Source organism: Salvelinus fontinalis, chromosome 26 (genome assembly GCF_029448725.1).
Source record: "Salvelinus fontinalis isolate EN_2023a chromosome 26, ASM2944872v1, whole genome shotgun sequence".
Classification (NCBI taxonomy): Eukaryota; Metazoa; Chordata; class Actinopteri; order Salmoniformes; family Salmonidae; genus Salvelinus; species Salvelinus fontinalis.
In genome coordinates, this window is record NC_074690.1 from 689,695 (window position 1) to 705,553 (window position 15,859).

At 42.1% G+C, this 15,859-nt stretch overlaps 1 protein-coding gene across 1 annotated transcript; it reads right to left on the bottom strand.

Moving 5' to 3' along the window:
* Nucleotides 1–7,937: 7,937 nt before the first annotated feature.
* Nucleotides 7,938–15,082, bottom strand: impa1 (inositol monophosphatase 1). Its single transcript, XM_055882320.1, has 9 exons — nt 14,986–15,082; nt 14,262–14,354; nt 13,640–13,773; nt 12,543–12,647; nt 12,327–12,372; nt 11,729–11,837; nt 10,994–11,102; nt 9,354–9,505; nt 7,938–8,397 (listed from the first exon to the last, which is right to left on the bottom strand). The coding sequence occupies exons 2-9, from the start codon at nt 14,322–14,324 to the stop codon at nt 8,267–8,269; spliced, it is 849 nt and encodes a 282-aa protein (XP_055738295.1). The 5' UTR covers nt 14,325–14,354; nt 14,986–15,082; the 3' UTR covers nt 7,938–8,266.
* Nucleotides 15,083–15,859: the final 777 nt, after the last annotated feature.

A 15,859-nucleotide genomic window follows, 5' to 3' on the forward strand; every position in this document is an offset into this window, starting at 1 on the left:
CTTCAAGCTCAAACTGCAGTGTGCTGGTTGCTCACCCTCAAGGTTAACTACAGTGAGCTCATCCTCAAGGTTAACTACAGTGAGCTCATCCTCAAGGTTAACTACAGTGAGCTCATCCTCAAGGTTAACTACAGTGAGCTCATCCTCAAGGTTAACTACAGTGAGCTGGTTGCTCATCCTCAAGGTTAACTACAGTGAGCTCATCCTCAAGGTTAACTACAGTGAGCTCATCCTCAAGGTTAACTACAGTGAGCTCATCCTCAAGGTTAACTACAGTGAGCTCATCCTCAAGGTTAACTACAGTGAGCTCATCCTCAAGGTTAACTACAGTATGCTCATCCTCAAGGTTAACTACAGTGAGCTCATCCTCAAGGTTAACTACAGTGAGCTCATCCTCAAGGTTAACTACAGTGAGCTCATCCTCAAGGTTAACTACAGTGTGCTCATCCTCAAGGTTAACTACAGTGAGCTCATCCTCAAGGTTAACTACAGTGAGCTCATCCTCAAGGTTAACTACAGTGAGCTTATCCTCAAGGTTAACTACAGTGTGCTCATCCTCAAGGTTAACTACAGTGAGCTCATCCTCAAGGTTAACTACAGTGAGCTCATCCTCAAGGTTAACCACAGTGAGCTCATCCTCAAGGTTAACTACAGTGTGCTCATCCTCAAGGTTAACTACAGTGTGCTCATCCTCAAGGTTAACTACAGTGTGCTCATCCTCAAGGTTAACTACAGTGTGCTCATCCTCAAGGTTAACTACAGTGTGCTCATCCTCAAGGTTAACTACAGTGAGCTCATCCTCAAGGTTAACCACAGTGAGCTCATCCTCAAGGTTAACTACAGTGAGCTCATCCTCAAGGTTAACTACAGTGAGCTCATCCTCAAGGTTAACTACAGTGAGCTCATCCTCAAGGTTAACTACAGTGAGCTCATCCTCAAGGTTAACTACAGTGAGCTCATCCTCAAGGTTAACTACAGTGAGCTCATCCTCAAGGTTAACTACAGTGTGCTCATCCTCAAGGTTAACTACAGTGAGCTCATCCTCAAGGTTAACTACAGTGTGCTCATCCTCAAGGTTAACTACAGTGAGCTCATCCTCAAGGTGAACTACAGTGAGCTCATCCTCAAGGTTAACTACAGTGTGCTCATCCTCAAGGTTAACTACAGTGAGCTCATCCTCAAGGTTAACTACAGTGTGCTCATCCTCAAGGTTAACTACAGTGTGCTCATCCTCAAGGTTAACTACAGTGAGCTCATCCTCAAGGTTAACTACAGTGAGCTGGTTGCTCATCCTCAAGGTTAACTACAGTGTGCTCATCCTCAAGGTTAACTACAGTGAGCTCATCCTCAAGGTTAACTACAGTGAGCTCATCCTCAAGGTTAACTACAGTGAGCTCATCCTCAAGGTTAACTACAGTGTGCTTATCCTCAAGGTTAACTACAGTGAGCTCATCCTCAAGGTTAACTACAGTGTGCTCATCCTCGAGGTTAACTACAGTGAGCTCATCCTCAAGGTTAACTACAGTGAGCTCATCCTCAAGGTTAACTACAGTGAGCTCATCCTCAAGGTTAACTACAGTGAGCTCATCCTCAAGGTTAACTACAGTGAGCTCATCCTCAAGGTTAACTACAGTGAGCTCATCCTCAAGGTTAACTACAGTGAGCTCATCCTCAAGGTTAACTACAGTGAGCTTATCCTCAAGGTTAACTACAGTGTGCTCATCCTCAAGGTTAACTACAGTGTGCTGGTTGCAAAGCTAAAACAAAACATAGAGAACTGGAGAATATTGCCTCTTTCTATGATGGGGCACATTAATGCCATAAAAATGGTTTCTCTTCCCGGGTTACTTTATCTTTGCCAGAATCTTCACATTTTTCTTACCTCTTCATTTTTAAAAACATCGGACTCGACAATCATTCCATTTGTCTGAGGTTACAAAGCCCGTCGTATTTGTGAAGCCCACTTGCAAAAGCCCAAGGGAAATGGTGGCCTAGACTTACCCATCTTTAAACATTATTACTGTGCTGCAAATGCCAGGGCATTAACAGTACTGGCAACTGGGTTTCACAGATAAATTGGACAAGGTTGCCCCCCTGTGGATAAATATGGAAGACAAGACTGCAACAAATTGTTCTCTTCCAGAGATGCTGAGTGCCCAAACAATCTGACAGGCAACAACGCTGTTTTGAGAAATCCTTTACGAATTCTAAACCATACTAAGCATGTTTATAAGGTGACTGATACCTCTGTATATTATTATCCCCGATATGCTTTAATCATTCTTTTTTGTTCCATCTCAGTCTGATAAGTTGTTTGTTGAGTGGAGGGAGAAGGGACAGGCCACAATTGAAGATCTCTCCAATTTAAAGAACAAATTTCAAAAGGGAAAATTCTAAATGTTGAAACCCTCCCTTGTACAACATTCATTTTATGATCTGCTACGGCGCCCTCCTAATTCAAAACACCTAGTCTCCCAGTTTGTCTGTCTCCTTTTCTCCAACTATAAGCAGGTAACCTTGTGGTTAGCGCGTCGGGCCAGTAACTGAAAGGTTGATAGATTGAATCCCTGAGCTGACAAGGTAAAAATTTGTCGTTCTGCCCCTGAACAAGGCAGTTAACCCACTGTTCCTAGGCCGTCATTGAAAATATGATTGTTTTCTTAACTGACTTGCCTAGTTAAATAAAGGTCAAATAAAAAACTATACAGAGAGCTCTACTAGTCATCTCAAGGAGACCTGGGATAAAGAGTTAAATATTGAGATCTCAGATAATCTATGGGGAGAAGCCCCTGTCTACAATTCACTCCTATTACATCAATGCCAGATATCAATGGATACGATACAAAGTCATGCATAGACTTCATTACTCCAAAACCAAATGACATAGAGTTTACTGACCAGGTCTCCACACTGTGTGACCAATGTAAAGCCTTGTAAATGTAAAGCCTGAACATTAACTCATATTTTTTGTCTCTGCCCCCTACTTCATAATATTCGGGGTGAACGTCTTTGATTGGTATTCAAAGGTATATGAGAGGGCCACTGAACCTGACCCAGAACTTGCTCTCTTTGGCTATTCGGACTTGTCCTATGAGGAACAACAGACTGATGTTTGGAATGTGTGGCTGCCCAAAATAAAAAAGTATCCTCACAGAATGGAAGTCACCCACCCCCTCTGGCTTCCATAGATGGCTTGCAGAAACGATTAACACCATGAATATAAACTCAGCGGAAAAAATAAACGTCACTGCGAGGACGTCCTGTCTCCCTGTAGCGCTGTCTTAGGCGTCTCACAGTACAGACATTGCAATTTATTGCCCTGGCCACATCTGCAGTCCTCATGCCTCTTTGCAGCATGCCTAAGGCACGTTCACGCAGATGAGCAGGGACCCTGGGCATCTTTCTTTTGGTATTTTTCAGTGTCAGTAGAAAGGCCTCTTTAGTGTCCTAAGTTTTCATAACTGTGACCTTAATAATTGCCTACCGTCTGTAAGCTGTTAGTGTCTTAATGACCGTTCCACAGGTGCATGTTCATTAATTGTTTATGGTTCATTGAACAAGCACGGGAAACAGTGTTTAAACCCTTTACAATGAAGGTCTGTGAAGTTTTTGGTATTTTTACAAATTATCTTTGAAGGACAGGGTCCTGAAAAATGAACATTTCTATTTTTTTTGCTGAGTTTAGAAAATATTTGTTTTCTCAGGACTAATTCCATGTGTTATTTCATAGTTTTGATGTCTTCACTATTATTTTACAATGTGGAAAATAGTAACAATTATTAAGAAAAACCCTGGAATGAGTAGGTGTATCCAAACTTTTGACTGGTACTGTATATATAAAAAATATATTTTGTTGTCGTAGCACTACTCTTGTATGGTCATTGTTTTTTAGTGGTCATAACTCCTACAGTAAGGTCACCAGTAAAGTGGATTAAAAAGGTTTGCTGAAAGAGGTTCTCATGCTCAGAAAATACCTGTGGGCAGATTGCTGTGTTGTATCATTGTTTCACAGCTTGAGTGTCCTTGTGCCTGCCTTAGGCATTAAAATGATTCAGAATCTTATATTTCTGTCTCAACCACAGGTTTCCCCAACAAGGAAAATAAGAAGTTGGTTTATTTAGCTGGTACTGTTTCAGTTCCACAGGACAGTAACCACACTGGCATCATAATGGGCTAACTAGTTTGTTTAGTAACTTGACACTTTCACATCATCTTCACCACTCTCCCCAATTCAGCCCCTTTCATGATCCATGAAAAGAATGTGTTGTCCAAGCAGGTAACACATACAATATCCCCAGAGCCTCCAGTGTCATGAGGAAGCAAGTTAATACCACTCAGGGTTGTATGGTGTCTAGTGAATACCACCCAGGGTTGTCTAGTGAATACCACCCAGGGTTGTCTAGTGAATACCACCCAGGGTTGTCTAGTGAATACCACCCAGGGTTGTCTAGTGAATACCACCCAGGGTTGTCTAGTGAATACCACCCAGGGTTGTCTAGTGAATACCACCCAGGGTTGTCTGGTGTCTAGTGAATACCACCCAGGGTTGTCTAGTGAATACCACCACCCATTGTTGTCTTGTGAATACCACCCAGGGTTGTCTAGTGAATACCACCCAGGGTTGTCTGGTGTCTAGTGAATACCACCCAGGGTTGTCTAGTGAATACCACCCAGGGTTGTCTGGTGTCTAGTGAATACCACCCAGGGTTGTCTGGTGTCTAGTGAATACCACCCAGGGTTGTCTAGTGAATACCACCCAGGGTTGTCTGGTGTCTAGTGAATACCACCCAGGGTTGTCTGGTGTCTAGTGAATACCACCCACGGTTGTCTGGTGTTTAGTGAAGACCACTCAGGTTTATCTAGTGAATACCGTTCAGGGTTGTATGGTGTCTAGTGAATACCACCTAGGGTTGTCTAGTGAATACCACCCAGGGTTGTCTAGTGAATACCACCCACAGCTGTCTGGTGTCTAGTGAATACCACCCAGGGTTGTCTAGTGAATACCACCGAGGGTTGTCTGGTGTCTAGTGAATACCACCCATTGTTGTCTTGTGAATACCACCCATGGTTGTCCATTGAATACCACCCAGGGTTGTCTGGCGTATACCACCGAGGGTTGTCTGGTGTCTAATGAATTCCACCCAGTGTGGTCTGGTGTCTAGTGAATACCACCCATGGTTGTCTAATGAATGCCACCCAAGGTTGTCTGGTGTCTAGTGAATACCACCCAGGGTTGTCTGGTGTCTAGTGAATACCACCCAGGGTTGTCTGGTGTCTAGTGAATACCACCCACGGTTGTCTGGTGTTTAGTGAAGACCACTCAGGTTTATCTAGTGAATACCGTTCAGGGTTGTATGGTGTCTAGTGAATACCACCTAGGGTTGTCTAGTGAATACCACCCAGGGTTGTCTAGTGAATACCACCCACAGCTGTCTGGTGTCTAGTGAATACCACCCAGGGTTGTCTAGTGAATACCACCGAGGGTTGTCTGGTGTCTAGTGAATACCACCCATTGTTGTCTTGTGAATACCACCCATGGTTGTCCATTGAATACCACCCAGGGTTGTCTGGCGTATACCACCGAGGGTTGTCTGGTGTCTAATGAATTCCACCCAGTGTGGTCTGGTGTCTAGTGAATACCACCCATGGTTGTCTAATGAATGCCACCCAAGGTTGTCTGGTGTCTAGTGAATACCACCCAGGGTTGTCTGGTGTCTAGTGAATACCACCCAGGGTTGTCTGGTGTCTAGTGAATACCACCCAGGGTTGTCTAGTGAATACCACCCAGGGTTGTCTGGTGTCTAGTGAATACCACCCAGGGTTGTCTGGTGTCTAGTGAATACCACCCAGGGTTGTCTAGTGAATACCACCCAGGGTTGTCTGGTGTCTAGTGAATACCACCCAGGGTTGTCTGGTGTCTAGTGAATACCACCCACGGTTGTCTGGTGTTTAGTGAAGACCACTCAGGTTTATCTAGTGAATACCGTTCAGGGTTGTATGGTGTCTAGTGAATACCACCTAGGGTTGTCTAGTGAATACCACCCAGGGTTGTCTAGTGAATACCACCCACAGCTGTCTGGTGTCTAGTGAATACCACCCAGGGTTGTCTAGTGAATACCACCGAGGGTTGTCTGGTGTCTAAGGAATTCCACCCAGTGTGGTCTGGTGTCTAGTGAATACCACCCATGGTTGTCTAATGAATGCCACCCAAGGTTGTCTGGTGTCTAGTGAATACCACTCAGGGTTGTCTGGTGTCTAGTGAATACCACCCAGGGTTGTCTGGTGTCTAGTGAATACCACCCAGGGTTGTCTGGTGTCTAGTGAATACCACCCAGGGTTGTCTGGTGTCTAGTGAATACCACCCAGGGTTGTCTGGTGTCTAGTGAATACCACCCAGGGTTGTCTGGTGTCTAGTGAATACCACCCAGGGTTGTCTGGTGTCTAGTGAATACCACCCAGGGTTGTCTGGTGTCTAGTGAATACCACCCAGGGTTGTCTGGTGTCTAGTGAATACCACCCAGGGTTGTCTGGTGTCTAGTGAATACCACCCAGGGTTGTCTGGTGTCTAGTGAATACCACCCAGGATGGGGTTCAGTAGGGAGAAAACGTTTTGAAATTAAGTGAAACTGGGGGCGGGACTACCTGATCTTGTCCAATGAGAAACACAATTTGTAGTTTTCCAAAATAACAACTGTACTAGTAAAAGGCATAGTAGTAGTAGGCCATAAATAGTCTACAGCCGACTGGGAACATAAGAACATGTTGGCCTTTGAGGAGCTGAGTCGCTGCTCTTTTCTTTTATGTAACCTTAATTTAACTAGGCAAGTCAGTTAAGAACAAATTCTTATTTACAATGACAGTCTACCAGGGAACAGTGGGTTAACTGCCTTGTTCAGAGGGCAGAACAACAGATTTTTACCTCGTCAGCTCGGGGATTTGATCCAGCAACCTTTCGGTTTCCGGTGCCAACGATCTAACCACTAGGCTACCCTGCCGCCCCCAGGTAACTAAGCAAGCTGTTGACACCTGGCGCTAACATTGTTCCTGAACTTGTCCATATTATGATTGTGCTCACACATGGTATTAAACGTGTCTCTCATCCGTCCACTGTGTCTGCAGTGTGACCCGGTTTCCTGGTCCCTCCATGTACTCAAATTATTTGACAGATATTCCTTCCAAAAAAATAATATTCACTTATTAAATGTCAATAAGTCAATGGTGTCACTTGTCAAAAAAAAAAAAAAAAGTGGGATAATGACGATTTTAATGGTTTCGCCGTCCAGATCCGTCTACACTTGTAAGATATCCAGACACAACGTGTGGTCCGACCACCTCCGGAGGATCTGGTCACAATGTGTCTTTCAATCATCTACATCCGTCTACAAATGTGGGCACAAACAGGATGTGGACACAGTCAGGTCAAAAGGAGGACACATGTCAGTACCAGGGCATAAAACGTGGCTATAAGGGAGACTTAACATAAAGACATCATGAAACCTCATTCATGATTTAGTAATAAAAAAAGTATAAAACTGTAGGCTTTAAGTACAGAACTATATTGTGCAAGTGGATACAAATGTATACAATTTAACAGCGCATTTCAAATGAAAATGCAGTCCATTAGGGTGCAACACTTAGTGGACATAGTTCTATCCGGGACCTGTCACACTCCTGGACAAGAGGCCTTTTTTAGCTGCATTAGACCTTGAATTGACTTAGTTTTTACATTTTCAGTCATTTTAAGCAGATGCTTTTATCCAGAGCGACTTACAAGTAAGTAGTGAGTGCATACATTTTCATACTTTTAGAAATCGAATCCACAAGCCTGGCGTTGTAGGCACCGTGCTTTACCAACTGAGCAACGTGGGACCATTTCATTACTCATAAGTTCACTATGTTATACTTATGTTGTACACTTCAAAAACCAAGGAAAAATCTAAACTCAATTTTTTTATTTATTATTATAAATATTTTTTTATACATACATGACTGGTGATACATATACATTACTGATCTCCAGGATTACACTGTTTTAAAACATAGAGTATCTTCCTGGTCAGTTGACATAAAACAATTATAATATTTTAAAAAATGAATGAATTAAAAACATATAAAACACAGAATGCTAGGACAAAAAAAGTTTGGTTTTAAAATGACCAGAATTGTTCAAGAACAGTGATATCTTTTGGAAAAAATAAAACAAGCTTAAAAAACACATTTTTTTTTTCTAAGAATATGACTTAATAAAACAGCAATTTTCCCTTGTTCAGTCTTTTGTCTCTGTAGGTGCATCATCGCGCAGAGGGGTAAACGCGTCAATCTCTTTGACAATCCTTTCAGCGATTATCTTGTTATTCGCAGCAACGACCCTTCTGGACATGAGGTCCAATGGTCTACCTAGAAAAATGAAAAATTCATGTTGGAATATTTTTTTTATAGCTGTAAAGAAACTTATATCTTATTAACTATTGATAATGAAAGTAAAACTTGTGAAAGTAAAACTGTTAATGAAAAAACTGCTAAATTACAAACAACAAAAATACTTTCATTTTTACAAACGGATCAAATCTCAGCATCTGGGTAATCAATTGTTATTGAGGACTAATTGAAGTCTATGCTGATCTGTGATTGGATCTTGAGTGCTATTGTGCATAATAGTACTATATACTGTGATACATACCACTTAGCAGACACTTCCATACAAAGCGACACACAGTACAGTAAAAGTGTATATGTGTTTCATCCCTACAGGAATTGAACCCATAACCTCTGTGTTGTTAGCAGCACACAGTACCACCCATTTTACGAGTGAACACGCAAACATTTGGCCGACGTATCAAAGTGTGCTGGGAATATGTAGTATGGAGAGGCGTTTACACATGGTGAATGGGGACGCTGCCCGCGACATCATAATATAACGCTGTTGCCTGGCAACGTAGATCTGTACAATTTAGAAAGTAGCCATTCGTCTGGACAAAGTGATGTCAACACTGCATTTTCCCGAGGTATCAAATCAAATCAAAATTGTATTTGTCACATGCACCTTACAGTGAAATGCTTAACAAATTATTATTAAGTAGATAATAGAGAAGTAAAAATAATATATTAAAAATATAAAAGTAACAAATAATGTGTTCATGGTGCCTATGTTTAAAATAATAAAAATAATTATGTAACCTTTATTTAAACTAGGCAAGTCAGTTAAAAACAAATTCTTATTTACAATGACGGCCTAAACCGGCCAAACCCTAACCCAGACGACGCTGGGCCAATTGTGCACCGCCCCTATGCCACTCAGGAGCCCAATTGTTGGGCAGAGGTCTATGTGCTATCTGGGATATATAGTGACGTACCATCTACATCCATCAGGACGCCCCCTGCCTCTGTGACTATGATGGCCCCGGCAGCGATGTCCCAGCAGTGAATCCCTATCTCGTAGTAGGCCTCCACGCAGCCCGACGCCACCAGACACATGTTTGTGGCCGCTGTGCCCACACCTCGAATCCTAGGAAGATGGACAGAGAGGTTGTGTTCATTACCGTAACAAAATCTTTTACAACAGACAACTAAAACTAGCATTTCTCATTGGACAAGACTAGTGCTAGCACAAGGATTTTCCAGCGTCATAGTTAGGGTTAGCGTCATCAAGTTACCCACACAGAGCAGAGTCTTATCTGATGGTACGAAGGTTTTTCCGCTAGCAATAGGATACATACTGGGATACCTATTGTGAAAAAGAACTTCCTGAATAGTATGCAGAGTGGACCCATACTCATTTCTCAGCTAATGTAGTATGCCATCCTAGTCTTTCAAGCAAACTATTACATACTTAGCCTCCACACAATGCCTACTAAGTAGTATGGAAGTATGCCATTCGGGAACGTGGCCAGGGCATTCTTACCCGTGGATGTAATTCTAAACGTGGCCAGGGCATTCTTATCTGTGGATGACATTCTAAACGTGGCCAGGGAATTCTTACCCGTGGATGACATTCTAAACGTGGCCAGGGTATTCTTACCCGTGGATGACATTCTAAACGTGGCCAGGGTATTCTTACCCGTGGATGACATTCTAAACGTGGCCAGGGTATTCTTACCCGTGGATGACATTCTAAACGTGGCCAGGGTATTCTTACCCGTGGATGACATTCTAAACGTGGCCAGGGAATTCTTACCCGTGGATGACATTCTAAACGTGGCCAGGGTATTCTTACCCGTGGATGACATTCTAAACGTGGCCAGGGTATTCTTACCCGTGGATGACATTCTAAACGTGGCCAGGGAATTCTTACCCGTGGATGACATTCTAAACGTGGCCAGGGTATTCTTACCCGTGGATGACATTCTAAACGTGGCCAGGGTATTCTTACCCGTGGATGACATTCTAAACGTGGCCAGGGAATTCTTACACGTGGATGACATTCTAAACGTGGCCAGGGTATTCTTACCCGTGGATGACATTCTAAACGTGGCCAGGGTATTCTTACCCGTGGATGACATTCTAAACGTGGCCAGGGCATTCTTACCCGTGGATGACATTCTAAACGTGGCCAGGGTATTCTTACCCGTGGATGACATTCTAAACGTGGCCAGGGCATTCTTACCCGTGGATGTAATTCTAAACGTGGCCAGGGCATTCTTACCCGTGGATGACATTCTAAACGTGGCCAGGGCATTCTTACCCGTGGATGTAATTCTAAACGTGGCCAGGGCATTCTTACCCGTGGATGACATTCTAAACGTGGCCAGGGCATTCTTACCCGTGGATGACATTCTAAACGTGGCCAGGGCATTCTTACCCGTGGATGACATTCTAAACGTGGCCAGGGCATTCTTACCCGTGGATGACATTCTAAACGTGGCCAGGGCATTCTTACCCGTGGATGACATTCTAAACGTGGCCAGGGTATTCTTACCCGTGGATGACATTCTAAACGTGGCCAGGGCATTCTTACCCGTGGATGACATTCTAAACGTGGCCAGGGCATTCTTACCCGTGGATGGGTAAACACAGGATCTTCCTCATGCTGGAGAAGATTTTGTCAACCACCTCTGTGTCTCTGTTGGAACCAAACTCAGTAGCAATGATAGACTGGCTGATTTCTGTAATGAGAAAGTTCAGCACTTCAGTGACATTCCTATTTCAGGTTTATTGGATAGACAGGGTAAGAGAGACAGGGAGGAAAGGTTAGCAGGGGAGTGTGAGGAGGGAGGTAGGTCAGAATTGAATGATGATGTGTATAAAGGCTTACAAATCTGTGTTAAGTACTAAAGATGTAAATCAAATGCTCATGAATTGTAATGCTCATGAATTGTAATGCTCATGAATTGTAATGCTCATGAATTGTAATGCTCATGAATTGTAATGCTCATGAATTGTAATGCTCATGAATTGTAATGCTCATGAATTGTAATGCTCATGAATTGTAATGCTCATGAATTGTAATGCTCATGAATTGTAATGCTCATGAATTGTAATGCTCATGAATTGTAATGCTTATTTTAACAAAAATGAAAATACTAGTTTAAATGCAGGGCTGCAATGTAATTCTGGACTCAGCACAAATGGAGTACGGAAATGTAAATATGTGGCTTTTCACCAAATAAAAGAGATTGGGAGACAATGGTGTATAGTAAAGGAAAATATGAATAGTAGTGAATTCAGAGAGACATAGTAATAGTAGTATTATAGATCACTATAGATGCAGTGGTTGAACTAACTACTGAACCTTTCTGGTCCGACACGTTAAGGAGCTGTCCATCGCAAAAGGCTCCCTTCCCTTTCCTGGCTGTGTACATCTTGTCTTCTATGCAGCTGTACACCACACCAAACTCCAGCTGAGGGACACAAGAGAGGAACGTCTGTTGCAGTGGCAATCTCAACAGGGATTCACTACCCCCCGTATACACCGTAAAAGAGTTTAGGGTACACAATCGACAACAATTCAAAAACCAAAAGAGAAATCAAAATTCAATAACATTTTTAGACTTTTACAGCTCCTTTAATGACTGGTGATAAATATACATTACTGATCTCCAAGATCTCCAAGGTTATACTGATTTAAACATACATGATCTTCCTGGTCAGTCGACCATGAAACACAATGTTTTTAATGAAACACAGAATGCTAGGACCCCCCCAAAAAGTTTGGTTTTAAATGACCGTAATTGTTCAAGAGTACTGTTGTCAACTGCAACAATTATGTTGCAGATTTACTCGTGTGGGTGCAAAACTTTTGCAATTTTAAATGAAGTATGAAGAATGAAACGTCACATGAGTTCTCTAGGCTAAGAAATACTCTGAATGATTTAAATAGGAAAACTTGCCTTTCTGTTGACTGCAAAGCCAATAGACACGGCAACAAACGGATATCTGTGGAAGCCATGGATTTCAGAAAGACCGTGTTAAATAGGATAACCAATAATACATGGTCAAACGCGTATACTAAATAATTATAGGCTTAAATGGAAATCAGGTTATTTAAATCGACACAAAGCGATTACCACATTTTAGAGAAAATAACAATCATTTTTATAAATTACCCGTGGACAAAGTTAGTGGTTCCGTCTACCGGGTCAACAATCCAGGTTGGGTTGTCAGTTAGAACACAGGGCTCTCCAGCAGCCACCGACTCCTCGCCTATAAAACTGTAACACAAGGAGAACAAGATCATGTTCATAAAGCCGCTTACACACAGGAAGAGAAAACCCAGTCGCCTCCATTTGTTTAAGTAAAGCCGGAGGCGCCTTCGCCAGGGTTTTCAGCTCTCTGCGTGCAACATCATTAAGGCACTAAAAGGAAACGGACTGCAACAGAGAGGGACAATCTGAAACGCTCATTTTCATTTTCCGTAGCAAAATGTTTTCTTATTGAACATGTCTAGATCGCTCCCTCTCTGTTACACGACCTACTAAACTATCTTAATTAAAGTCCATATAGTCTGCATAATGTAGAAATACCACACACCTTTATAATATCTGCATCATCTAGAAACACCATGTATAATATCACCTTTATAACGTCTGATTGAACACTTACCGAACACCATGTATATCACCTTTATAATATCACCTTTATAATATCACCTTTATAATATAACCTTTATAACATCTGATTGAACACTGAACACCATGTATAATATCACCATTATAACGTCTGATTGAACACTGAACACCATGTATAATATCACCATTATAACGTCTGATTGAACACTGAAGACCATGTATAATATCACCTTTATAACATCTGATTGAACACTGAACACCATGTATAATATCACCATTATAACATCTGATTGAACACTGAACACCATGTATAATATCACCTTTATAATATCACCTTTATAACATCTGATTGAACACTGAACACCATGTATAATATCACCTTTATAATATCACCTTTATAACATCTGATTGAACACTGAACACCAACAGATACTGATCGGGAGGTTCTGTAATATACCTGTAAAAATCCTTCTCCATTTCATAGGCTATAAGTGTGTGTGTGTGTGTGTGTGTGTGTGTGTGTGTGTGTGTGTGTGTGTGTGTGTGTGTGTGTGTGTGTGTGTGTGTGTGTGTGTGTGTGTGTGTGTGTGTGTGTGTGTGTGTGTGTGTGTATGTGTGTCCCCCAGGATATGTACCTGTGCGTGGGGAATTTCTCCTTCACAGAGTCTATAATGAGTTGCTCCACTTTTTGGTCCGTTTTAGTCACCAGGTCCACAGAAGAACTCTTCAGCATAACCTTCATGTCATTCTGTACCGCGTCCCTCACAAGCTGCAGCAGATAGACACACGGGTGAATGCTGGAACTTCTGAAGCCGAAAGGTCAGTGAAGAAAAGCACAAGACAAGAAGCACCACCACACGCTCAGACAGACAGACACAAAGACAGACAGACAGACACAAAGTCAGTCAGACATTCAGACACAAAGTCAGTCAGACAGACACAAAGTCAGTCAGACATTCAGACACAAATTCAGACACAAAGTCAGTCAGACAGACACAAATTCAGACACAAACTCAGTCAGACACAAATTCAGACACAAAGTCAGTCAGACATTCAGACACAAATTCAGACAAAGTCAGTCAGACACAAAGTCAGTCAGACAGACAGACACAAAGAGTGACAGACAGACACAAAGACAGACAGTCAGACACAAACTCAGTCAGACAGACAAAGAGTGGCAGACAGACACAAAGACAGACAGACACAAAGTCAGACAGACAGACACAAAGTCAGACAGACACAAAGTCAGACACTCACCGATCCTGCTTTCCTGGCCAGAGCCACAGCATGGTCCATGGCATTCTGCCAAAGGTCAGTCATGGTGTGGTGCCTTGATCCAAGAAATACGTCCTTAAAAGGATGCAGACAGTGAAAAGGTTTTTACTTAATACATAAAACATTGATAAAATAACACCTCAAAGTTAATCGATCATACTATGGTTATGTTGGTGAAATTTGCAAATAAACTAGCTACGCCAATACTGGGTCCAGTGTGTCCTTGTAGCAATGCAACTGAACATGCTGTCAATTACATCAGAATAAGAGCTTTATGAAACCTGAGGCAAATCCTCCTGCAATTTCCATTTTCCAAGAGCATGACCTTTGTAAAAATAGCAAGCCCTACAGGGAAAAAACGACTGATTGCTCCTATACTGATGGGATGAATGTTAAAGTACATTGACAAATGATGGTATAATCATTTAATTAAAACAAATAGCGATATTCTGTAATAATACTGTTTGCATTGCAAAATGTTTTCAGATAAAGCCTTGTTTATCCATTTAAAAAAAGGATTTACAGTATGATCCGAGATTGGTTTAGCGCCTAACAGTTCACGAGCTATTTGCGAGGATTTATTACCATTTCATCTTTAAATGTATCACACAACACGTATCGAGCTAGTCTGTGCACAGAATAGGAAATAAGAGACTGTAACTAGCATAAGAATGATCGAAAAAAAAAAAAGAGACTAAAATCTCACCGATAGTAGATCGAGCTGGGAATTGTCAATAAGCCACTACTTCCGTATAGAACCTTTTTTTTTATTTTTACTTCCGCATAGAATCGTCTTCTTCAGATGCTTGGCCAGTTTGCCCAACAAGACGAATGACAGGTATGTGCTGCCGCTTACAGGCCAGTGTTACGCCAATGCACGCCATTAGCAATACTGAACAACACTTTAAACCCAACAATGTAACAATTCCAAAGATGTGATTGTGAAATCGGTCAATTGAAATAAATGAATTACGCCCTAATCTATGGATTTCAGATGACTGGGAATACAGATATGCATCAGTTGGTCACAGATTTTTTATTTTATTAAAATGTAGGTGCGTGGATCAGAAAACCAGTCAGTATCTGGTGTGACCACCATTTGCCTCACGCAGCGCAACACACCCCCTTCACATTGAGTTGATCAGGATGTTGATTGTGGCCTGTGGAATGTTGTCCCGCTCCTCTTCAATGACTTTGCGAAGTTGCTGGATATTGGTGGGAACTGGAATGCGCTGTCGTACACATCGATTCAGACCATCCCAAACAAGCTTATAGGGGGGCATGTCTGGTGAGTATGCAGGCCACGGAAGAACTGAGACATTTTCAGCTTCCAGGAATTGTGTACAGATCCTTGCGACGTGCATTATCAAACTTAGAGTAAGGTTAGCGTTAAGAGTTAGCATGTTAGCTAACCCTTTAACCTAAGTCATTTTATTAAAGTAGCTAAAAAGTTGTAAGTAGTTGCTAATTAGCTAAAATGCTCAAGTTGTCCATGTGGAGATTTGAACAGGCAAAAGGTTACTAGACGTTTGCGTTACATGCCCATCCATCCACCCTGACCAACCACCCTACTTTCGTTT

Bases quoted from the DNA above. Each gene is read 5' to 3' on its own strand.
- impa1 (XM_055882320.1), bottom strand. From the start codon at position 14,324: ATGACTGACCTTTGGCAGAATGCCATGGACCATGCTGTGGCTCTGGCC. The intron at 12,648-13,639 runs GTACATATCCTG...CTTGTGTTACAG, and splicing joins GAGAAATTCCCCACGCACAG to TTTTATAGGCGAGGAGTCGG. The intron at 11,838-12,326 runs GCAAGTTTTCCT...TGTGTCCCTCAG, and splicing joins GCTTTGCAGTCAACAGAAAG to CTGGAGTTTGGTGTGGTGTA.